Below are 24,136 nucleotides of genomic sequence, written 5' to 3' on the forward strand. Positions count from 1 at the left end.
TCTGTTCCTGCTTGTGCCAGCCAGGGGCGCAGCTCTGTCCAGAATGGTCAGGGTCGGGGGCAGCTGCATGGAAGCGAGGACCTCGGGCCTTGGCTTCAGGACCCTCTTGGGAGTGAAAGCTTAGGACGCATCAAAAGCCATTGAGCCGGGCCTGGGTGGGTGACACAGGCAAGACGTCAAGCGCTGGGGGCTGGGTCTGAGCCACGCCACGCCCATGCGTGAAGGGGCGCGGCTGCGCAGCGCTGGCGGCGGGTTGTCCCAGCCCCCCTCCCCTCCAGTCTGTGCGGGCCGGGCGGGGACCCGAGCTGCGAAGGAGCAGACGCTGGAGCGGTTGCAGGAGGACCCTGGTGAGGATGGCTCGTCCTGTGGGTGTGGATGGACGGATTGGGCACGCGGGGTGGGGCAAGAGAGGTTAGCGGTAAAAAATGAATAGAGAAGGGGTGGGGTGGTAGCTGGATGATAGAGACAAGTGCGGAGAGAATGGATAGACGCGCTGGTTTTCGGAGCAGGGTGAACGTGCACCGTGGCTGGAGGCCGGAGCTCGGGGTCTGTGCTGGCTGGCCTGCCAGGCGGAGTTGACATGATGACGGCTGCTCCGTCCTTTCCCCCACGCCCGCCCCTTTCCTGCATCAACCAGCCAGACAAGCCTCCCCACCACCCAAATTCAGAGCATCTGGGCGGGGCGTCCCTTGACCCCTTCCCTTGGGAGTGAGGGGCAGGCTGGGGAGCAGGGCCAGATTGCAGCAGAGAGGACCCGGAGTCCATTCTGGGCCCCATTCTTTTACAAGCCCCCGCACCTCCAAGGAGATCGAGAGCGCAGCCGCATGCTCTGACCCTCCCCGCCCCATTCCCGGGGGGTTACATTCGACTCCACCTGCAAACACTGCAGCGGAAACTAATGGCCAGTCGATGTCTATTTGCATCTCATTTAAATATTGTCCAAGGCGCCTTTCCAGGCTTGCCCCAGCCGTCAGTCACCTCCGTGTCCTTCCCGCGGCCCGCTCCCTCACTGGCTGGGTTTCACCATCCCTGTCTTCTAGGGCTGCAGCTGCGGTTGCCAGGTAGGTGGATGTGAGAGGCCTGCTCCTCCTCATTCTCTAGAGGCCACCCCGTCGCCGCTGGCACCATGCTGTCCCCTCAGAGGGCTTTACTCTGCAACCTCAACCACATCCACCTCCAGCATGTCTCTCTGGGCCTGCACTTGTCCCGCCGTCCGGAGCTTCGGGAGGGGCCCTTGGGCACATCCCCTCCCCCAGGGGACACTGGGGGCAAGGAGAGCCAGGGCCCCTGCAGCGGGACCTTGGTGGACGCCAATTCCAACAGCCCAGCCGTTCCCTGCCGATGTTGCCAGGAGCATGGGCCAGGCCTAGAAAACCGGCAGGACCCAGCACAGGACGAAGAGGGGGCTGCCTCTCCCTCGGACCCAGCTTGCTCCTCCTCTCTCAGCTCCTGCTCAGATCTTAGCCCTGATGAGTCCCCCATCTCGGTCTACTCCAGGGACCTCCCTGGCAGTGAGGATGTCCACCCTCAGCCCAGCATCATTCCTCTGGAGCAAGGCTCCCCACTGGCTTCTGCAGGTCCAGGCGCCTGCTCCCCAGACAGCTTTTGTTGCTCTCCTGATTCCTGCTCTGAAGCTTCCTCTCCACCTGGCCCTGGCCTGGACTCCAACTGCAATGCCCTGACCACCTGCCAGGACCTGCCTTCCCCAGGACTAGAGGAAGAGGATGAGGCTGAGGAGCAGGACCTCCCTACCTCTGACCTCCTAGAGGCTGATGATGGGAAAATCGATGCTGGGAAAACCGAACCCAGTTGGAAAATCAACCCCATTTGGAAAATTGACAAAGAGGAGACTGAAGCTGGCTGGAAAATCACTGAGAACAATAACTCTGATTGGAAAGTAAATGGGAATTCTAACTCTAGCTGGAAAACTGAACCTGGAAAATTCGACTCCGGTTGGAAGACCAATACAGGAATAACTGATACTGGCTCCAAAACAGATGCAGGGAAAACTGATGGGGGATGGAGAAGTGACGTCATCAAGGAGCCGGTGCCCCACCGGACAATCACATCCTTCCACGAGCTGGCCCAGAAGCGCAAGCGGGGCCCAGGGCTGCCCCTCGTGCCGCAGGCCAAGAAAGACCGCAGTGACTGGCTCATCGTCTTCTCGCCAGACACCGAGCTGCCCCCCACGGGGTCGCTCGGTGGCTCCCCGGCGCCTCCCCGGGAAGTCACCACCTTCAAGGAACTCAGGTCCCGAAGCCGGGCCCCGCCCCCGCCAGTCCCGCCCCGAGACCCCCCAGCTGGCTGGGCCTTGGTCCCGCCCCGGCCCACACCTCCACCCGTCCCTCCCCGGAGGAAGAAGAACCGACCTGGGCTGCAGCCCATAGTAGAGGGGCAGCCCGAAGAGGGCAGGGCGGGGAGCCCAGCTGCTGGTGAGGAGGCCCCAGCCGCAAAGGAGCCGGAGGAGCCAGGCCCGCAGGCCGGCGTTGAGGGTAAGAGGCCACAGGAGGTAGCGAGAGGAGGGCTGGGCTTTGGCCTCGCCCACACCTCCAAAGCTTCCAACCCGACCCCCTGTCTCCCCTCCATTCTGTGTCACCCATCCTTCCCGTCCCCTTCTACCAGGGAGCGCTCAGGGAAAGGGAAACTGGGTGGGTCCTTGGGTTACGGGACTAACTCTTTGCTCCCTCTTTCTCCCGCCCCTCCTTGCCTGGCTGCCCATCCCGCTGGCCTCCTTCCCCTCCGCACCTGCCCCGCCAATCCCGCCTGCAGCCGGTCCCCTCCTGCTCCCTCGGCCTCTGGTTTTCCGGTTCTCGGCTGACGGGCGCCCCCTGTTGGAGGGTGGGGGCGCGGCCGCAGCTGGGTCTCTGCTCCTGGCGCCTCTGGCCGGCTGGCCCGGAGCTGGGCTGCGGCTACTGGGGGCGCCGAGTCCCCCAGAGGAGCAGCTGCTGCCTGTCCGCCTGTCCCCGGTGGGGGCCTATTCGCCTCCGGCTAGGGGGGACCTGCCTTGCCTGGCCAGCCCTGAGCTGGCACTGCTGCTGTCCCCGCTCTTTCCCAGAAGTAGCACCTTCCCCGCCGCGGCTTCCCCACTCCGCCAGGTACCCGCCCCCCCGCTGCCACGGCCACCTCGTCCGCCGAAGGCCCCTCGCTGGACCAGGAGCCCACCGCCTCCTCCCAGGCTACGTAAGACGGACCCGGGCCAGCCCCGCGGGCCACGCCTCAGGCGGGGCTGCCCCGCCCACTCCAAAGCCCCACCCATCCTTGCCAGGCCGATTTTTCAGTTTTTTTCCGGGGTTACCCGTCTGGGTCCTGCCCTTCAACCTGGGCGGATTCTAAGTTCATTGGTACTGCGGAGTCTGGCCCTGCTGGCTCCCTGTGCTGGGCGAAGGTTGCTGCTTTCCCGGCTGCGTGGCCCGGCCACTCTCCCTCGAGGCCCGGGCATAGTGGATACGGGCTTAGCAGGCTTCCATGCGTTTAAGGGGGTCCCAGCAAGTCCATTGGTAAGGACCTTGGGTCACACCCTCTGTGGAATTCCCTGGTCAGTGCAGTTCGAGCCTGATCCCCACCTTGTTCGGGAAGGGTAGAGGGTGAAGTTCGCTGAGCTCATTGGCCGAAGGGGTTCTGGTCACTCCTTCTCCATGGGGCCAGCCCCACGTGGGCTGCAGCGGGCGCCCTCCTCCGAGATGCTGGCGCAGGACCCCGGTTTCCCCTTTCCGGCGCCTTCCAGCCTCCCAATCCTTGGGTCTCCTCTCCCCCTGTCTCTCCTCCCTTTCCCGTCTGTCTGTCTTTCCATTGGTCCAGGCTCCCCACGTGCTCCTTGGGTCCCTGCGGACCTGACGAGGGCCCCGGGCGGCGGGCACAAGGCTGCCCCTCCCTTCCCTCGGCCTGTCAGCTCCCGCCTTACAGGCCCCAGCCTGGCAGGCGGGAGGTGAGCGCGGCTGCCCCACGTCGGGACTTCCGGGATCGAGGAGGTGGGAGCTGGGCCGTGAGGAAGGGAAATAGGAACCGGGAAGTGGGGAGCAGGAGGTCAGTGCTGAGATATGTGTAGGATTTCACTCTGGGAGCCCGGGTTGAGCTGCCCTATGCTCCACCCAGCCCTGTGCTCCCTTTCCCAAGACTTCAAGGGCAGGAATGCTGCAGACCCGCAGGAGATGACCTGTGCGGAAGCCTGGAGTCCTTGGGGTAACCCCTGGTAAGTGTCACTGCCTTCTTCTTCCCTTACCCCAGTCCGTAGTTCCTGGTCGTTCACCGGCGTCCCCCGGGACCAGCGACTGTGGATGGCAGAAGCCCAGAGTGGGACTGGCCAGCTGCAGGAGCAGAAAAAAGGTAGGACACCCTGACTTTTGACCCTTGGCTTGGGAATCAACTTCCCCTCACTTGGGCCTTCCTCTCTCAGGGTCAAATTGTGTAAACCGGGCTCTCCAAGTCCCTTGGGGTTTGCCTAGGGAGAGACAGGGGGCTTTGACGCTTCTTCCTTTCCCTGGCCCCCAACCCAGGTCTCCTGATAGCCGTCAGCGCTTCAGTGGATAAAATCATCTCGCACTTTGGGGCCGCCCGGAACTTAGTGCAGAAGGTGAAGGTGCCTGTGGGAAGGGCGTTGGGGTTGAGGAGGTGAATGTAGCTCTGAGGCGCAGGAACAATCGGCAGGGAGAAGGCTGGAGGTATCTCTGGACCCATGCCCATTGCACTGCCTCCAGGCCCAGTTGGGGGATAGCCGTCTGAGCCCAGATGTGGGGCACCTCGTGCTGACCACCCTTTGTCCGGCCCTCCATGCCCTGGTGGCCGACGGGCTGAAGCCTTTCCGGAAAGACCTCATCACTGGGCAGCGCCGGAGCAGCCCCTGGAGCGTGGTGGAGGCGTCTGTGAAGCCAGGTGAAGAGGGGAGAGTGTGGGGCTGGGCGGGCGGGGGCAGGGACTGGGCCTGGCTGACTGCGCCCTGTGTCCTCAGGCTCCAGCGCCCGTTCCCTGGGAACCCTGTATGGCCAGGTGAGCCGTCTAGCCCTGCTAAGAAGCAGCCGTAGCCGCTTCCACGCCTTCATCCTGGGCCTCCTCAAGTGAGTGGCCTTCTTTCTGGCATCCCTCCCACGGCCTGGGGACGACAGGAGTGTCATGGGTGGGACACATGGTGGGTGCCCCATGTCCCCAGAGAAGGCCTTCCCTCTTCCAATCTCATCTCCCATCCTCCACCCACAGGGGGCTGGAGTCCTCCACCTCCTTGAACTTCTGTTCCCTCCTCTCTCCCCCAGCACTAAGCAGTTGGAGCTGTGGTTTTCCAGTCTCCAGGAAGATGCAGGTCAGAGGCTCAGATGGGAGAGGATGGGGGTGCTAGGCTGGGGCCGGTGGGGGAAGGGATCTCTTCTGTTGGTTCCCCGTGGTGCCAGATCTTACTACTCTCCTGCTTAAAACTCTTTCAAGGAGTCTTATTGTCCATAGGAGGAACGACCCAAATCCTCACTGTAACCTCCAAAGTCTTGGTTATCTGGCCTCTGCCTTCTTTTGCTCGCTGCCTTCAGGTCTGGGGCTTTCCCTGGTCCTGTGACAGTCTTCCTTTCCTGTTCTTCCTGCCCCAGGGCCCTATTTTTACTGTCCCTCCACCTAGAATAGGGCTTCCTGCCCCTCCTGCCTCCTCATTAACTTTCATTTATCCTTTGGATCCTTCTTCAGCGAGGCTCCACCCCCACCTCAGACTAGGCTTACTCGCCCCCACTCCCCACCCCGCCCGCCCATTTTGCTCCCATGGCTCTCAAGTCCTCCTTTTCGTTATATATTTGTCACCACAAGTTCTACGTGTGTCTCCCTCTCTAGGCCATGGTTCCACACAGGCGGGGATGTGGCAGCTCTGCACCCCTCCGTGTCCCCCTCTCTCTGCCCCAGTGCCCAGCATAGGAAGAGGCCTGGGAGGATGTTTGCTGATTGGTGGGCTGATGCTCTGGACTAGGCCCAGAGCAGGGGCTGATGTTAGCCTGTTCTTTCCCAGGCCTGCTGTCCCTCCTGTACCTGCCCACTGGCTTCTTCTCCCTGGCCCGGGGCGGCTGCCCCTCCTTGTCCACGGAGCTGCTGCTCCTGCTGCAGCCGTTGTCGGTGCTCACCTTCCACCTGGACCTGCTTTTTGAGCACCACCACCACCTGCCCCTGGGCCTGCCTCAGGCCCCTGACCCCCCAGGCTCGCCTCCAGCCCTGCAGCAGACTGTGCAAGCCATGCTGCACTGGGGGGGTCGGCTGGCCCAGAGCCTCCGGGGGGCTTCTGGGGAGACCCCTCCAGGCCCTTCAGCCCCCTCAAGCCCTCCTACCCCAGGTAGTTGGTGGGAGCAGCTGACCCAGGCTTCCCGGGTCTACGCCTCTGGCGGCACCGAGGGCTTCCCTCTTCCCCGGTGGGGATCGAGGCATCACAGGACTGCAACTGAGGTCACACAGGAGAGGTCCCTGCCCGCAGAGGAAGCTGCACCAGGCAGAGGCGTATGGCTGGGGAGACTGTTTGGAGTGCCTGGAGGCCTCACAGAAACTGAGAGTGGAGCCCCAAAGTCCAGGTAATGGGGTCCCTGGTCCTCTCCATGACCTCTGAACTCCTCTCAGAGCCCTCAGTCACCCCAATTTGTTTTTTTTTTTGGCTGCGCCACGCGGGTTGTGGGATCTTAGTTCTTGGACCAGGGATTGAGAACCCGGGCCGCAGCAGTGAAAGTGCCGAGTCCTAACCACTGGACCGCCAGGGAACTCCCTCAGTCACCCCAATTTGAAACTCGGTAGGGATCCTTTAGGTCAGAGGTTGACAGTCTGGCTTTTCTATAGCCCTGAAATAAAAATGGTTATATTCTTAAGTCATTAAGTTTTAACAGTTATGTAAATACCTGCATAATATTGTCCATTTTGCCTCCTGGCCCTCAAAGCCAAGAATACTTTCTGGCCCTTTAGAAAAAAAAAAAATTGCCAACTCCTGCTCTAGGTTTTGACCATTGGTAGCTCTTTAATGGCTTCAGGTACTCTCTAGTGACCCTCTGGATCTAAGCCTGCTGGATCCATAGGTCCCTTTGTGGTTTTTGGTGTTGTAGACGTTCGTTGTCACCTCCCTAGTCACCCTAAAGGTAACTGTCCCACAACTGCCACTCTGCCGTCAGCAGTGACCAACTCCTGACCTCTTTTGAACCACAGTTGCGTCCCTCAGCCTCTTCCTCCCTCCAAAGTCCTGGGTACTTGGGTTCTTTTTATGGAGGTGGGGTGACCTCTGTGACCCTGCATCCTTTCCTCCAGGAGACCATCCAGCTGGCTGCCCCCGACAGTGAGTGTGTTGGCTCTGGTGAAGCGGGGGGCACCTCCCGAGACTTCCCCTTCTCCTAAGGAACTTGAGGTCTCGGCACCCAGCACAGCGCAGACCCACAGGTAAGGAGGGTCGGGGAGAAAGCGGTGTGCGTGTTATACCTATGTGTTTCTCTGTCTTCACAGAGTGGATGGGAGGCGGTGTAAACAGCCTTGGGCTGTAAAGTCAGGCAGTGCTTGGTTTGCGTTGCATCTTTGCTATTTATTATTGGTGAGACACTAATTTCTCTGAACCTTAGTTTCTTTCTCTGTAGAAAGAGGATAATTTATACTTTTGTTATGGTTGTCCTGAAGACTAAACGTGATTTTATTCAATATAAAAGCATTTGGCACACAGAAGGTGCCCAGTTAGTGGTAACTTTTATTACTGTATGTGTATACGAACGCACACGTGTGTCCACTGTGGCACTGTTCTTCTCTTTAGTGGGGTCTTCTAATTTGGTACGAGGGGCTGCGTTGACTTTAGGGTCTGGCTTCGGTTCTCTCAATCCATTGAATTAGGCTTCTTGATTTTCCGTTCAAGTACTTTTCAAGTACTTACTATGTGCTTAGCATTATGCTGGGGGAGGGAATGCAAAGGAAAACCTGTTGGAGTCCCTGCCCACAAGGAGCTTGTATTCCAGTGGGGATACCAGTGACTAAATGAGCATTTACAATTCTGTGTGGGTAAGACTCTAGGAAAGGAAGACTGAGTCCTATGGAGTCATAGAGACTAGGGCTTCTTCCCCAGGTCTGGGGACTCAGAGAAGGTCTAGTGATGGTGTGGGGTGTGCATCTGAAGGAACAGGATGCAAAGGTGGAGAAGCCCAGGTGTGGTAAGTGAGGAACTATGAGTACATGAGTAGTTGTGGCTGGAGTGGAGGATGCTGGCAGCAGTGTTAGGGAGGTTGATGGCTTCAGTAGGCCAGCTAAGAAACCTGGACATCACTCCAAGGCAGTGGGAGCCATTGAAGGGTCTTAAGCCTGGTGATGATAGGCTTGCTTGTTTTAAGTTTTAGACTTAAACAGCTCTCTGCTGTTTGGAGAATGGAGCTGGAGAGGGTTGTCAAGATTCAGGCACACCAGTTAGATCATATGCCAGTGGTCCAGAGAAAAAGTATAGAGGCCTAAATGAGGACAATGGCAGTGGGGTTGAAAAGAAAGATAAATGGAGTGGTGGGAGATACAAACACCAAACAGGTTTTGGTGATTGATTGGATGTAAAGACTGAGACAGCCTGGTTTTTGCCAGGAGCAACTGGGTGGAAGGTGATGCCATTTACCACTATGGGGGACACAAGGGGACGGGTTTGGAGGGTTAAGATGAGTCATTTAGTTTGCATATGTTGAATTTGAAGCACCAGAGAAGTGCAAATTGCATCAAATAAGCAGCTGAAGAGTGGGTTTGGAGCTCAGGAGAGGGCTGGGGCCCCAAATAGAATCAACACGTTGATAGATGGTCCCCATGTCTCTTCCAGAGCCCAACTGATGTTTACTGAGCTGAACCAACAGGGACATACCATACAGTGGGAAGGTGAGGCTGGGGACAGCTGGGCACCCCTGCCTCACTTCATCCCAGCATCTCCCTCTGGCTCCTCACAGGGCAGTCCGAGCTCTCTGTGACCACAATGCTGCAGGACCTGACCAGCTGAGCTTCCGGCATGGGGAAGTGCTGCGTGTCATCGCCACTGTGGATGAGGACTGGCTCCGCTGTGGGAAGGATGGAGTGGAGGGGCTGGTGCCTGTGGGGTACACCTCTCTTGTTCTCTAGGCCTAGGACCTTTTCCTTTCCTGCACCTCTCTCCCTCCTGTCACCTGGGAATGGAATGGCCTGTGAACACTCCCCCATGTAAACTGATCATCCCCGAAGTACTTTCCCTGTCTGCAAAATGACACTTTCCTCCCACATCCATTTCTGCTAACATGTAAAATAAACTTTCCTCCTTCCCTCCCATACCCATCTATAAGGTGAAATCTGCTCTTCTTCCAAATGTATAAAAAGGCATTTCCCTCCATGCAATCTCTTTTCTCTTTCCAATCTGCAGAAGGGAATATAGCTCCCTATCTGCAAAATGGAAATCTAGACCCCCCTCTATCTTCTTCATCTGTAAGTGGACTGTGCCAGTATAGTATATGCCTCAGTTTCCAAGACTAGAAGGGCCTCTTGGCTTCTTCCTGTGTATGGAACCTTTCCTCACTTCACCCATCCCATGTTGCCTGTATTTATGATATACTCATGCTGTACTAGGTGCTGAAGTCTGGACACCCCTGGCGGGTGGGCCTGTGGTGTTGGTCTGCCTTCTTCTTCCTTTGTCCCAATAAAGAGTGGGAGTTGAACGTGTCTGTCACTGTCGGTTTCAGGACATAGGCTAGGGGGGAGGGGGGAGGCCATGTTATGGGGAGCCCAAGGGAGATGCTTCCTTCCTAGCCCAGGTCCAGTTCTTTCTGTTCCCTTAGGAATGGTGAAGTAGCCCCCGATTGGTGCCTGACTTGCAGGAAGTGCCTCTCTAGCCTGAGACTTGATTGCTTTGCTTGGTGAGACTGATATGGTAAGAGCCTGAGGAGATATGGGAGAGTTGGGAAGACTTAGTCCATGAAATTGTACTTATCAGATTCCTATCTGAGGTGATGGGAAGGATTAAAAGGTTTTAAGAAGGGACACATTTTTTTCTATTTAATATCACCATTCTGTGGTGCTATAATTTTAGGAAGCATAATAACTTGACATCTATTACTTTGTTAGGAGTTAATGAGTTTCAGGCTTTTGAAATGAGAATAGCTAAATGCTCTAGAGCTTGGAGGATGGGGCTGGAAATCACTGTAAATGATTGCCTAGAGGAGAATCACTAAAAGGTTAGAAGAATAGAAAGCTGTAATTATAACCAGGCAACAGGAAAGTTAGGGAGAAGCTGAGAACTATGAGGTGAAACGGAGGAAAGAAATTTTAAGTTTTCCTTCATCTTTGGGAACTTGGTTAAGAGCACAATGGGCTGGTGTTAGGAGAAAGGACTTGAGGAAATAAAAATCTTAGATCCGAAGCTTTGGAAATACTCAGGGGCAGGGTTGGTTAGAATCAGATGTCTCATACTTTTGCCATTTTCTAAGATTTAATGCTCCCCATTCCTGGCCAATTTATGTTATTCATCTGCTCCTTGCTTTAATTTTGCTTTTTGTGTTTGGCGGCCCTCTCAGTTTGGACCTCAGTTTGCATTTCAGGTGTTTTCTAGGGTGATGTTTTTCAAACTGGATTCTGAGAGCCTCTGGGAATTCAGAGTTATATTCTTAAGAGCGGGAGTACTCAAGTTTATGATGCTTCTTCAATTGCAAATTACTACTGCAAAAGAAGTTTTAATTTATAAAAGAGTAGATATAAAAGATGACTTTGGGACCAATATTTCTTAAAGTGAGATCTACAGAGTAATCTTTGTGGGGGGGCATGATTCTAAAGTTTCAGAAATCCTTTACTGATATAGAGCTTTCATTTCCTGTGATTCAACCTGCCCTCTCCTTTTCCTGACTCCTATCCCTATGTGCCTGGTTTTATAGTGGGTAATCCTCAAAAGTGGGAGGGGTTCTAGAACAATACTGTCAGAGCATCAGTGAGATACGGTGATATTGGCAGTTGGAGCCTAACGGTTCTCAAGTAACAGAACAGGGGACCTCCTTGCAGGACATCTTGAGATAGGACAAACATTGATATGAAATTAGTTTTGTACTATTATCATTACATATTATCTAGAATAGAACAGCTGTAAGTAGGTATTAAAGGGATATTAAAGGTTAAAAAAATTAAAGATTAAAAAAACTTAACTACTAATGTATTGTTTTTGCAGCCATGAATAGACTATTGGGTAATAGTGGGATGAACCCCAAGTTGTTGTAGGAGTGGAGATTGAGCTCTTGCAGTCAACTGTCTTGATGCTTCTGCGCAACTATATTCTAGCTGACTCAAAGCCTAAATGTCTGACTCCTGTCTGGGGCAAGATTTTGTTAGGTCTTTCGGTTGTTGGCAGGAATGGTTTTATCTTCCTTAGTAGGATCATGCTTTGGCTATTTCTGACACTTTCCTATTTGCAGATGAACATAAAGATTTTGGAGTTCTGGCTCCACACTAGTTACTAGGTGATCTCTGGCAAGTTATACTTAACCTTCCAGAGCTTCAGTTTTTGCTTCTACAAAAATGGGTATAGTAACTACACAGGGCTATTATGAGGATTAACTAGCTACAAGATCTTGGGTGAGTTACTTAACCTCTCTGTTGCTTCAGTTTCCTCATCTATAAAATTTGGTTTTGGTACCAACCAAAAAGGCTGTTGTGAAGACTAAATAAATGAATACATGTAAATTGCTTACAGTGGAAACGGTCTAACATAGTGGCCTAGAAAATGTAGCATAAACTTATGATGTCTATGTGTTACAAGGGGTAGAGGTGTAGAAGATTATTATGCTGATTGGCTAGGCTGGGCCCAGACCAAAAAGATTGTAAGATTGAGGAAATGGCTTTATCCGATAGTCAACAGCAGTTAGCGTGCCCACGTGGGGCCCAGGATAATGATGATGTGGTTTTAAACAGATCTCTTTGGAAACACGATGGAGAAGATCCTGAAAGACAAATGGAGGAAAGGAAAGAGGAAAAAAATAGCAAGCTCACCACTCTGTAGTTAGGAAAAGTTTTTTCCATTTAATACTAGACTTTCAAGGATTGAGATGCAAGCTTTTTATGCAATTACATCCAATGTTAAAATTGGTAATACATAATTTACAAAGATTAACATCAAAACAATCATCTATTTAGATATGCTTTTGTAAAAAGGAAATATATTAGCAGCATTTATATTTTCCGCAATCACACAGCCTACAGACATGCAGACTAACTCTGTATCTATTTGCAGTGATGTAGTGCTTTGCCCCGCATTTCAAACACCAAAACCCGCCTGGCAGCTAGGGGGTTCTTTTTATTCGTTATTATAAAACAACCGAAAAATAAAAAAAGGCATTAATTTCTACACCAGTAAGAAAAAACAAGTTTTTGCACTTACCTAACATTTGATTGTCTAAAAAACATTTCAGTTTTTAGTCTTTCAACAAAAGAAAGATAAAATGACAGAGCGTAGTGTCTTTTGCTTCTGTTCTCGCATTTTACAAAGTTTTTTTTTCTTTTTTAGTCTTTTTTAAAATTTTAGTGTTTAACACTATTAAAGGAAATATTGACTTTTAATCTCTTTCTTGTCATTTTCCTGCTTTGACTAAAAGGAGACCCCCCAAAGTGCCCCTATTCCCACCTCCCTCCCACCCGGCTCCCTGCAATGAAAACCAAAAGAAACCACTCAAACGGGCTTGGACATGCGATTTTCCCAGCTCCACACGTGAGTATCTTATACCCAGGTCTCTTAGTAATGTACAGTGCTTCTCTACAGTAAGAAAATACTCCAAACTATTTTCTTAATTCTCTTTTTTCTTTAATAAAATATTTATTCTGCTTTTTCTCTGCTCAAGGGGATCTTTGGCATCCCCTGTCTCTTTTGTTTTTTTTGTTTTTTTTCTCAAGATTGACACAGAAAGGAGAAAAAGAAAGATTCAATGGAATGGAAGGTGGTCAATGTTTCTACCTAAACAAGTCAGAGCGTCGTCATCATAAGAGGAAATGTACAATTAGGACAGCATTGGTCCAATATTAGAAAAAAGTAATGGGAAAATGTTTAACTATTGTATTGCTTACTAATCACGCAGCAGATATATATATATATATATATACATACATATATATATACACACACAACTTGGCACATTTAAAAACCATCTTTTCTCTTATAAGAACACCTAAAACGTATATGCATATGTCTGTCTGAAAAGACAACAAAGCAAAGCTTTTTAAATTTTATTTTTAAAGAGACAGTATTATCTGGTAACTTCTGGTCAAGAGAATGGGAAGGAAGGTGACACCCTGGATATCCCTCCTGAAGATGAAGTCATCAGGAAGGTGGAGGAAAGATGGAACTAGGGGTGGGGAGAATACACTGTCTCTTTAAGAGATGGACATCGAAAACTGTACAAGTAAAACAAGAAGTAGTGTTTTCAATTGACAATCTACACTCACAACAAATACTCTAATAGGTGAATACTGCTCAACAGTTTATGTAGTGACTTGTTGGGGGGGTGGTTAGAGTTCATTTTTATGTAGGTTTTAAAATGATTTTTCTTTGAAATGAATCTCCATTCGCACAGCACAGCAGACACACAAGAACCATAGCGCATAAACAGCACGTGTGCTGGCGGGGGCCTGGGCTTCTCATTAGAAAAAAATATGTTCGGCAGGTTATGAAGGTTAAAACAAAAATAGTTACAATAAGTACTGTGCCCTTCTGACCCCATGGGGGCCTTCCCTATTCCATGATTCCATTTGGGGGAGTAGAGGTAGGGAGAGGGGCAGCAGTTACAAGTGCTTTGAGTTGTCAACTCACATTTTACTTTGACCTGGTTGGGGAAAAGAGGAGAGAGAAACTTTTCCTAGTCAGGGATTTGGAACAAGGCCCAGCTACTGTTTCTGTTTTACGTCTTGGGTAGCTCTTGGAGCCTATAGAGAACAGACAGGGTAGGGGTGGGGATCTTGGCCCTATCCCTTTGGAGTTTGAGTTATACCTGGGTATAGGAAGCAGCTTCTTAGCAGTGCCTGCAGGATCAGAGGATGACACAGAAAAACCCAAGCTGTGGGGAGGGGCAAGTGCTGTAAAGTACCAAAAGATTCTGGTCATCCCCAATGTGCTCTGCCCTCCACCCTACATTATTAACCCTCAGGGTGAAGCAATGGAGAGGAAAACAAGTAAAACTGAACTGTTTAGACAGATCCCCTTCCTCTTCCTCTCCACTAGCTCCAAGGTTTACTAAGTACCTAATGTCAATGACATGGCCCCATTCCCCTTGCTGGACGGACCCTTCCCACCCCTGTCTACACTCAGAGAACAGGAGGCAGGACTGTTAGCTCCACTGGATCCCAGATGCTTGAGGTTCTCATTCTTTGAGGTTCACTTCCGAAAGCTGTTTTCTGGGATAAACAAAGTACGCCTTCGAAGTTTCCTGCCTGATCCTTCCTCCAGCAAGTAGGTCACATCGATGGCTGAAAACAGAACCAAGGAGGCTCATCAAATACTACCTTCCCACTCCTTATTCCAGATTTGAGTTCTCAGGAGATCACAGGAATTCAATGGTTCCGCTTCTGACCTATAAGCAATTTAGGCCTTCCTCCAGCCCCAAATGAAATAAGCTGTTCTCCAGGGAGGAGATCCTCTCACCTCCCAGTTTCATTCCCAAGATATAACTAAACATGGGCCCATGAAAGAACTTTATCATTTTTTTGGCCGTGCTGCGCAGCATGTAGGATTTTAGTTCCCCGACCAGGGATCGAACCCATGCCCCCTGCAGTGGAAGTGCTGAGCCCTAACCACTGGATGGCCAGGGAATTCCCAAGAACTGTTCTTTTTTTTTTTTTTTTTTTAAATTTATTTATTTTGTCTGTGCCGGGTCTTAGTTGTGGCATCCATGTGGGATCTAGTTCCCCGACCAGGGACTGAACCAACGCCCCCTGTATTGGGAGCATGGAGGCTTACCCACTGGACCACCAGGGAAGTCCCAGAACTGTACCATTTTTAAAGAATATTTTCCATTCTAAGCAAGTAATTAGAAGTTGCTCTTTCTCATTCCCTCTCTGCTGATTTCCCATTTATCTTAAACCCTAGATATGAGCCTGATTCTCCTTACCATTTTTCCCAGGGATTTTTTCAAGGAGATTGAGCAAGATCTGGTTGAGTCGTTCCCGTTGACTATGCCGTCGTTCCTCAGGGGTACAAGCTGCTTGGGGTTCTTGCCTACTTTCCTCTGTTTTTTTTTCACCCTCACTGACTTCAGCAGTGGTCCCCTCCCGTTCTGGCTCCTCCAGGCTGGGCATCTCATTGGCTGCTTGCTCCTGACTGGCCAGAACCTCTTCAATCAAGGGCAGAGCATCATCCTCCTGGCCCAGGTCTTTCAGGGGTGGCTTTGAGCGCTCAGACTTCCAGGATGATCTGCCAGAAAGATATGTGAATTTAGAGAGGAAGGCTAAGCAGGGCACTTGGGGATGGAAGGGGAATGAAGGGAAAAGACCTCGAGATGGCTTGAGATCCTGCAGTCTAGCTGTTAGAGCCTTGGCTCAAGAGGTAAGAAACTTGGCTATGGTCTTCACTTTATTATTTTTTGAAAAAAACCACTACCTTTCTCTGAAATTTAATTTCTATTTACAAAATTCAATTTTTCTTCTTTCCTTCAGGAATCCAGACAGACCAGAGCTGGTGAAACGCTTAGCTAGCTCTGACTGCTTCACGAGTACACAGAAGTATGGCACAACCTTGTGGTACCAACAGTCCAACTAAAATGAGCATTTAAATAGAGTTTTTACTTTTCCTAAATTTCTTCTCACATCTATTATCTGGTATTTTCTTTTTCTAATATTGAAATATAGTTGATTTCCTTATGGTAAGCTATTGATGTAGGTAAAGTAATTGTTACGCTACCATTCAACAGAAAAGGAAATTGAAGAAAAGCCTTCGGTACTTTCTCTAAGAATACACCTCTGTGTACAAAATAGCACAAATAAAAACTATGAGCCCAAACTGCTCAGTTAAAACCGTGCACTTCTAGCTACTTCTGTTCCTTGACAGAAGTCCTAAGAGCTGATACACCTTGGGGTAATAGGGAAAACTTGCAGAAACCTAAAAAAGATTTTTCCAAATCTGTCTGGAGTTCTGTTCCAAATCCTTCCCTTTCTCTATCTCTAATCTTACAAATCTCCCTCCCTGCCCCAACAAGGCTCCATAACGAGACCACACCTACTGAAGTCTAGTTCTTCTATATTACTGTTGGCACTATATTGGTCTACTTTGTCAGAGACTCCCCAATCCTAGGTGTGGGGCTGAGTGGGTAGGTGGTCGTTCTCTTGCTCCATTCAAGTTATTGGTTAATCCCTTAGGCTCCTTACATCCCCCATGGGACTCACCGCCCTCCGTTCCTCTTGTAGTTGTCTGGGACATAATGAGGCTGCAGAGAAGAAATGGAAGTGGTAAGTGTACTGCAGAAGCTGGCAAAGCTGATACAGATGATCTGGGGCAAACTCAGGATAAGGGAGGTTGGGAGGTTGGGAGGTGGGGAGGTAGGGAGATAAAGAAAGAAAATAACTGGGCTATTGGGCTAAAACCTTTATTAAGTTGGGTGACTGTGTTAAGGTCAGAAGTTTAGTTCTAATCATCTAGTAGGCCACACTGGTTTTTAGCATTTTGTAAGCCTAGAATGATAGTAGAAGGGATAGGCTCAAAATTCTTTTTGTCCCATCCCAGCTTTTAGGAAGTTAAGGTTGGGGTTTCAAAGCTGATCAGTGAGCTGCTGACTGAGCAAGCAAGATCAAAGAATTCTAGATGAGAGGCAGGGCTTGGTGGTGAGCAGAAAGAATATAAAATAAATATGATTTAGAGAAATCTAAAAATAATACTAGGAAAAATAGGAACATAAAGGTTTGCTTTCTGGTTAGACTATTTCTAAGCATTCCAGGATGACAGCTCTGAATTCCGACAGGCCCACTGAAAAAAGACTCATGGATGAGGAATTTAGTCCAGGGTTTCATTATAGCAAATACATGGATAACCAAAACCTTTATGAAATGATGACAAATGGCACAATGTAACTGAAGGAATATGTTCACAATTTGAAAGAAAAAAATAACACATAGGAAAAGGGCTGAAAATAAAAATGTTAACAGTGGTTATTTTCTATGTAGTAAGATAATAATTTTTTCTTCTTAATGCTTCTGTACTTTTCAAATTTTATATAATGATAATGTCTTATATTTTAAATCCAGGTATAAAAAAGAAAAAGCACTGAATTATTTTCACCAAAGGTTTCTCAATGTTATTGATATTCTTTTTGTTTCTGAAAATTATGGGTGTGAAAAACATAACAAAAAACTATGATATGAGGCTCAAGGGCAAAGACCGTAAAGAGGTGAGAGAGAAAAAAGAGGAAAACCTAACTGAAGTATAACAACAATTCCCTGAGGCACAGCCCATGCCAGGAAATGCAGAATAAATGCATTTTTGCTGCTCAAACATACCAAATAGAGACGGAGTTTTCCAGTTTGGGATGGAAACAGGATGAAGAAGCAGAGAGCCACTTGAAAATTCTCACTCTGTGAATTCCATGCATGAACTAGATTGTCCTGACACGTACAGTGAAGAGAGGAAGGGGACTTACTGAGAAATCTCTTTTAGGAGTGAGCTTCTTGGGGAAGTGATCAAAGGCATAGGGTTTGGTGCAGACGGGATAGCGGTTCCGGTGGATCTTGTAAAACAGGTGTGCTGACTTGTCAAGCCGATAATCACAGATGTACACATCTTGCTCCTTCACTCCTTTGGGTCTCCCTATGAGTCCAAACACTGTTAAAGAACCGTCCCTACTTCCCCTTCCCTCACCCTGAGCTGCCCCTCACATACCATTGGGAGAGCAGTGAGACCCCTAAGAGGGAAACATGGTAGCTGTTTTGAGAGGGGGAACAACTAAGCATTTGGTGACTTCAGAAGAAAGGAGACATTAGTGTCAAAGAAAGGGGAAAGGGAATCTAAGAGTTGAAGGGCATTCTATAGGATGGAAAGAAACCAGAAATGTAGACTGAGTGCTGCAGGAATTTTTGAGAGAACATTTCGAAGGAAAAACAGAGCACATTTTGGGGAAGTTACCAGAAAAGAATAACTGTATAAATGAGGGAAGCACATTTGGTAATGAACACTTTATAAACTGGGGGACTGAGGAGTCATCATGGGGCTTCAAGCAGTTAGTTTTTGCATGGAATATATATTCTCCTGGACTATTTTGCTGTGATACTAAGAGAAAGAGCTAGGCAACTGAACTACTTATAATGGTATCTAACATATACTGAGTTTTACTGTGAGCCATAAACTGCGCTTAGTGCTTTTGTAGATTATTTCATTTAATCCTTACAAAACTCTCTAAAATAGATACTAATCCCTATTTTCAGTAGGCTAAGTAACTTTCCCAAGGGCACACAGGTAAAAAGTGGTAGAGCTGGAATTTGAAATTAGATTGTCTGATTCCACTGTTAACCACAAACCTTATAAAACTATTGTGTTTTCTTGTTTGTTTGTTTGTTTAATGTAGAGAGTTGATGATGGCCATAAGGATTTTGGAATGGGGGTTGAAGTAACTTATCTTCCCACAAGTACTAATAGAGTGCTAATTACATACTATGAAAAAAAAATGAATTAACAAAAAGAGAATTAACATTTATTAAGTAACAAGCACTAGGTAAAAGAAAGAAAGAATATTATATAGCTCTCTGAAGCTTCATAGCTAACCTTGGATTACCTTTTATCAGAGAGAGACTACATGAACAGAGTGGGCAGTTGTAGATCAATGAATAGCAGACAGGAGGTCATTTTTTAAGTAGTCCAAATCACTTACCTTTACAATATGTATACAGATCCAATACACAGCAGGTGCCCACTACAGCCTCCAAGGGAATGATCTCATAAAGTGGCACCCGGAATAGTTCATTGTGATAGAACCGACGGGATGGAGAGTGGTGGGTTTCATGGGGACGAAAATAATGGTGACCAAAGGCAAACCGTTCCTCTCTAAAAAAAGAAAAAAAGAAAAAAAGAAAAGGGAGAGGTTTAGTTAAGTAGCATGATCCTAGTGAATATCCAGCTCTGTGCTGGTAGGGTACAGCTAAAAGAATAGAGATAGGACCTCAACACATACTTTTCATTCTTCCAAAGCTTCTCAATGCGGAATATGTCAAGTTTATCTCGGTTAATGTGAGACAATAGTCGATAGGACTGACGGACTGGGTGGCCATCAGGGGTGCGCCGACTATCCCTCATCAGATATACACAGTCACCTAGGCAGGCACAGGAGAAGGTTAAGACACAGAAGGCACAGAACACAGGAGAAGGTTAAAATGATTCCTGCATAAATTCTGTTAGGTATCCCTTAGTCTGACCCAACGTCTACATAGAAAGAACTTAAAATCTAAAACAATAAAATCTGAAACAGTAAATACATAACTACAACCAGCAGTATAATGGTGATGACAATCAATTCTAGACTATAAGAATGACATGAGGGACGTCCTCCACCTCTTGGAATCCTATATGTCTTTCCCAGTCTTAAAATTAGCTTTATAACACCCTGGTCTCTCCAATTTAGTTTTATTTGGTGGAGGTAAATGTATGTAAGCCTAAGGACTTGAGGATAAAAAAAAAGGTATATTCTATTGCTGCTAAAGGTCATATGGTGACAATCACTATTATGCAGACAGCAGATACCCCCTACTGTTCAGAATGGTCAGCTTTGGCAAGTAGAGTCAGCTTCTGTGTACGCACCTTGACGAAGCAGCAAGTCATCTCGGAGCAAACAGATGAAGTAGACACAGCCAGGTTGGGCGTAGTGGGGCCGAGGGATCATGGGTACCTCCTGGTAAGAGCAGAAAGCCGATGGATAAGGGCTGGGACTATTGTATCCAGCCTCTCTATTCAAGAGAAAAAGAACTACAACCTAGAATTCCCAACCAATTAAGACTTACTGTTTAGTCGTTTCAATACAGCACAGATATTAAAAAAAGATGACAGCAACTAGAGTTGTTAAACTTGAAAAAGTGAACACAGAGGACAAACCTGACAGGCTAAGTATCCCAAACTGTACTCTATGAAGCACTAATTGTGTGGTTGCTTTGTGCCATCTAAAGGGCATCTGAAAATGTGTGAAGGGGGACTTAGTCACAATGACTGGAGGAGGCTACTAGCATTTAGTGCCCAAGGGCTAAGAAAGCAAACATTCTGCAATGTATCCCTCACAACACTGAAGAACTGTCCACTCAAACTGACAACAGCACCACTGTTAAGAAATACTGCCTAAATACCTCCTTTTATAGAAGATCACACATATAAATATGGCAGAGCCAAGACAAAAACCCATTTAATAACTTGAGCAAGATACCCCGACCTACCAGCTCTCCTAAAAAATGGGCCTAAGACTAACCTTTGTTGACTCCGAGCCCAGTGGTCTTTTCACTTAAACACTGCTTAACATAAGTGATATTTAGAGTACCCAAGTTCTAAACTTTATAAGTTACTTCTGTCATGGATAGTAGTGTTTATAAAAACCATGGTTTTATATAGTTCCATTCCTTCCGTAGATTTCTAAGTATTCTCCGTTTGGTCTCAATCAAAAGGGAAAGGGAAGGGCAGAATTATTACCCTCAATGTAAAGTGTAAGAAACTGAGGCCTAGAGAGGTTGAATAACTTATCAAAGGAAATTCAGTGCATTAGGAGCAGGGCAGATAAAATACCATGTGCCACATCTCCTACTTTTAGATTAGAGTGTTATCAGAGGGCAACTTACTCTGTCCACGGGCCTCGGGTCACACTGCTCACAAAGGTAGTGCTCCACATCTGAGTTCACTCCCATGCAGTCACAGTGCTGCCACACCTGTAGAAAAAAAAAGTGTGTGTGTATGTAGGGGGTCAGACTTACTGAGAGAAGTCCTGGGGGCTAAGAATAAAAAAATGTGCGGGAGTTCCCTGGCGGTCCAGTGGTTAGGACTCGGCGCTTTCACTGCCAGGGCCTGGGTTCAATCCCCGGTCAGGGAACTAAGATCTCGCAAGCTGTGGCAAAAAAAAAAAAAGGCGGTAGGACAGAGTAAAGTAAAACAGGAGCTAAGGATGTTAAGGAGGTAAGTGAGAAATTAGAGATAAATGGTAAAGTAGGGGGAAAAAAGAATGAGGACTTATCTGAACATAAGTATACAGATTGGTTCATAATACGTAGATCTGGGCAAACAAAATAAGGAGATGGATAGAGAACAGGAGGATGAATGAATACAGTACCAAGCTATTACTTACAAAATAATATGTATCAACAATATGGCCACTGGGAAAGGCTTTATAGTTATGTTTTGACTTATCCTTACCTAATTATATCCTCCCAACAATCCTATGTGTTACTCATAACTCCATTTTCCATAAGGTAATGAGTGCAGATGAATCAGATGGGGATACTAGGGCTCAAATCCAGGCCTTGACTCCTTCATCAGGAGCTCCATATATTGCATTCCATCTGTATTAATGCTATATAGAGTGTAGTACCTCTCATGTTTTTCAGGTAAAGCACTATCCTAAATATTATCATTCTTCTTGATCCAGATTACATTAGAAGTGTGCAGTGGAAAGTGGGCAGAAAGAATGGGAGGTAGAAAAAAGAAGAGAAGGATAAAATGAAAGGGGGAGTTATCAAAAAGGAGAAGGACAATATGGTGAACAGTAAAGGATAACAGAAACCAAGGCAAAGTTAAAGTTTATAAAAAGCCCGTCAAGCCACGCCAAAAGAGGCAGGGGCCGCTGCTTTGAATATAGTCACCATGCTCATCAGGACTAGGCTTCTGCTTCACCTCCTGACCCTCACCATGCACTTGTCACACTGGATCATGAGGCCTTCATCCTTGTAGAGGCCACAGATACAGCGGATAACATCATCGTCCTTCTCATGACCGTTCTCCTTCTCAGAGACTGAGGTCTCACTGCTGTCTGCCTCACTTGCTGTCTCTCCCACAATCTCATCAATCTGGGCTGATGCCTCGTGCCGGGCATTGTAATAGGCCTTTCGTAGGCGGCAAACATCTCTTCCAACCGGCGATTTACGTCCATAATACTTCTGAAGAAAGCAGAAGAAAGAAATCATGTTTGTCTTCTCAATATGGCTTAAAAATATACCTGAAGAGGTAGCAGGATTTTCTTTACCCTCCCATTTGGTTAACATATTTTTAATACCAACAAATATAGGTGCCAGACAGTTGAAAACAACTTAAACTGAACTAAAATGAATTAAAATTAGAATCTGCATGGTAATTTTTCCATTTGCTCTGTTGCTCTATTATTCGACTCCTATCATAGACCTTATTATCCATTAGGATCAAAAACACAGTGGCCATGGAACATGATTAAGTACTGCAAGCATAACGTGGAGAATCTCTCCGTTTACCTTTGTCTTATAGATACTAGGGACAAAGCTACAAGTTTAAATATATTTGAAAGCTGGGTTTCAGGAGAAAGCATGTTAAAATTCAAAATTGCTATAATTTTTCTCGCACTTGTCTGTTTTTCTGTCATTTCTTGTCTTCAGTCTCAATTCCTCCTTCATCTAGTAGTCTCTTTTGTCCTTCAAACACCTCTCCAAGGTATTTCAAAATCACTGAACGATATCCTCTCTTCTACACATCATACCCATCCTCTCCTTTAAATCAGTTCAAGACCACCTTCTCTCCAATGAGCTTCACCTATTCTGCAACCTATTAGTGTAATACCCCTCAATTCCATCCTTAAGATATATTTATTTGCCTATACATATTTCTGTGTATTTCACATATACTTATTGTCTCGAGAAAAGAGACTACAGATATGACTTAAATGTAGTAAAATGTCTGTATTACATAAACATAAAGGTTCAGCACTAAATTAGGTTTTTACAGAAATTGTTTTGGGAGTATGATTTAACCTTCCACTCTGGTCATATCACTGCCTTCATTTATTATATTTCCAATATTTAGTAAACTATAACCCTTATCCTAAGGGTACTCGATAAAAATTGTTGTCTTTCTTAATCAGAAATATGAAGGTTGCTAGGAGAAGAGTGTAAAAATCTTAAACTTCTAGAATAGATCTCTTCAGAACAAACTTCTTAATCTGTGTTTGAAGTCAGTGAAAAATACCTCAGCATTCCGAAACACCTTGAGCATGTCAGCATCAAAAGCCTCCACTGTCTTATAATAACCAATGAGGATCTGCTTCTCTATGGTGGAAAGATCTAGGGGATCAGAGATCTTCTCATAATAATCAGCATTCCTGGAACATAAAGCCAGGGTGTCAATCTGGTACACTTAGGACTTTTCTAAAACTCAAATGATTCCCACATATGTAAACTTACTTTTTCTTTGGGGGTAGGTTTAAAAGTGGTGCTGCCAGTGACTGTCGGGAAGAATCTGCAAGAGAATGCAAGGTTTAGTAGAAAGTCTGACTATAAGAAACAAGGGAGGCAAGTATTAACTCCTAACTGAAAAAGTAGAATCCCTAAAATTTAAAGTTAGGAAAAAAATAATCTAAGTTTTTTTTTGAGGCCAGTGAAAAATGCAAGGACTTTCCAGAAATGTGGGCAGTCAAAGGCAGAGATCAGAAGATGCTTTCAGGATTACCTGGAATATGAAAGATACAGTGTATATACTTGAAATATAAAATAAAACAGTGTTAGTTGGGTAATGAAAACTTTCTAAGAAGAATGAGAGATGGGAACTTACTGAAGTAGCTAGGGTGCTTAGGGCAAATTCCTACTCAACAAAATTTATTACATCAAAGATCATCTCATCCAAAAAATGTTTTCTAGTTCTCATTAATTGCCCATAGTTAATATTACTCTGTTGGTTTGGATTCAATTAAATTCCAGATAATGAATAATTCAGTACTCTAAATATTTTCTGGAATCCATCTTCTTATAACAGTTGCTCTGTATTATGAAAACAGAATTCATGGTGTGGGGCTGCTTCTCACTTGCTATCTTACTTTCTAACAACTCACTACACAGAGAGAAAAAGCCTATTGTTTCATGCCCAGAATGCAGTGACATATAGATACATCTACTGCTGTTTCACATTAGATCAGATGGGGCTGGTTGAGAATACAGAGTGTGATCTTTAGGGAATGTAAAGGGAGTAGGTGCCACAAAACTTTACATATTAGGACAGGCTGGTCTCCCCTTTCTTCTTTCC

General features: G+C 47.3%; 3 protein-coding genes across 17 annotated transcripts in view; 1 reads left to right on the plus strand and 2 right to left on the minus strand.

Moving 5' to 3' along the window:
• Positions 1 to 176: 176 nt before the first annotated feature.
• On the minus strand, positions 177 to 848 carry LOC103005887 (putative uncharacterized protein RUSC1-AS1). Its single transcript, XM_057554373.1, is given in 4 exon segments — positions 177 to 242; positions 245 to 487; positions 490 to 755; positions 758 to 848. Coding segments are annotated over 4 exon segments (666 nt in total).
• On the plus strand, positions 200 to 9,627 carry RUSC1 (RUN and SH3 domain containing 1). Of its 10 annotated transcripts, none has more exons than XM_057540094.1 (11): positions 200 to 347; positions 1,041 to 2,492; positions 2,770 to 3,180; positions 4,225 to 4,323; positions 4,494 to 4,576; positions 4,695 to 4,869; positions 4,946 to 5,051; positions 5,244 to 5,290; positions 5,975 to 6,524; positions 7,243 to 7,371; positions 8,889 to 9,627. In XM_057540094.1, the coding sequence occupies exons 2-11, from the start codon at positions 1,127 to 1,129 to the stop codon at positions 9,055 to 9,057; spliced, it is 3,135 nt and encodes a 1,044-aa protein (XP_057396077.1). In that variant the 5' UTR covers positions 200 to 347; positions 1,041 to 1,126; the 3' UTR covers positions 9,058 to 9,627. The 10 variants fall into 10 exon arrangements, with proteins under 10 accessions (XP_057396077.1, XP_007171983.2, XP_057396084.1 ...); XM_007171921.3 differs by having other exon boundaries at positions 4,494 to 4,570; XM_057540101.1 differs by having other exon boundaries at positions 8,765 to 9,056.
• Positions 9,628 to 11,942: 2,315 nt separating this feature from the next.
• The window catches only part of ASH1L (ASH1 like histone lysine methyltransferase), a 220,109-nt gene continuing 207,915 nt past the window's right edge, over positions 11,943 to 24,136 (minus strand). For all 6 annotated transcript variants that reach the window (XM_057540077.1, XM_057540074.1, XM_057540065.1 and 3 more), the window contains 11 exons: positions 23,302 to 23,356; positions 23,087 to 23,219; positions 21,784 to 22,032; positions 20,725 to 20,811; positions 19,706 to 19,796; positions 19,083 to 19,221; positions 18,783 to 18,955; positions 17,559 to 17,725; positions 16,312 to 16,352; positions 15,042 to 15,343; positions 11,943 to 14,400 (listed from right to left, as the gene is read on the minus strand). In XM_057540077.1, the coding sequence (XP_057396060.1) occupies positions 14,309 to 14,400; positions 15,042 to 15,343; positions 16,312 to 16,352; positions 17,559 to 17,725; positions 18,783 to 18,955; positions 19,083 to 19,221; positions 19,706 to 19,796; positions 20,725 to 20,811; positions 21,784 to 22,032; positions 23,087 to 23,219; positions 23,302 to 23,356 (1,529 nt within the window). In that variant the 3' untranslated portion in view covers positions 11,943 to 14,308. The remainder of the gene's footprint in view (positions 14,401 to 15,041; positions 15,344 to 16,311; positions 16,353 to 17,558; positions 17,726 to 18,782; positions 18,956 to 19,082; positions 19,222 to 19,705; positions 19,797 to 20,724; positions 20,812 to 21,783; positions 22,033 to 23,086; positions 23,220 to 23,301; positions 23,357 to 24,136) is intronic.

This window comes from Balaenoptera acutorostrata, chromosome 1 (genome assembly GCF_949987535.1).
Source record: "Balaenoptera acutorostrata chromosome 1, mBalAcu1.1, whole genome shotgun sequence".
Lineage (NCBI taxonomy): Eukaryota > Metazoa > Chordata > Mammalia > Artiodactyla > Balaenopteridae > Balaenoptera > Balaenoptera acutorostrata.

What these genes read in the sequence shown, in the direction of transcription:
- RUSC1 (XM_057540094.1), top strand. Translation starts at nt 1,127, where the DNA reads ATGCTGTCCCCTCAGAGGGCTTTACTCTGCAACCTCAACCACATCCAC. An exon ending in GGAGGCGTCTGTGAAGCCAG is followed by an intron (nt 4,870 to 4,945) that starts GTGAAGAGGGGA and finishes CTGTGTCCTCAG; the next exon opens with GCTCCAGCGCCCGTTCCCTG. An exon ending in AGTGGAGCCCCAAAGTCCAG is followed by an intron (nt 6,525 to 7,242) that starts GTAATGGGGTCC and finishes CCTTTCCTCCAG; the next exon opens with GAGACCATCCAGCTGGCTGC.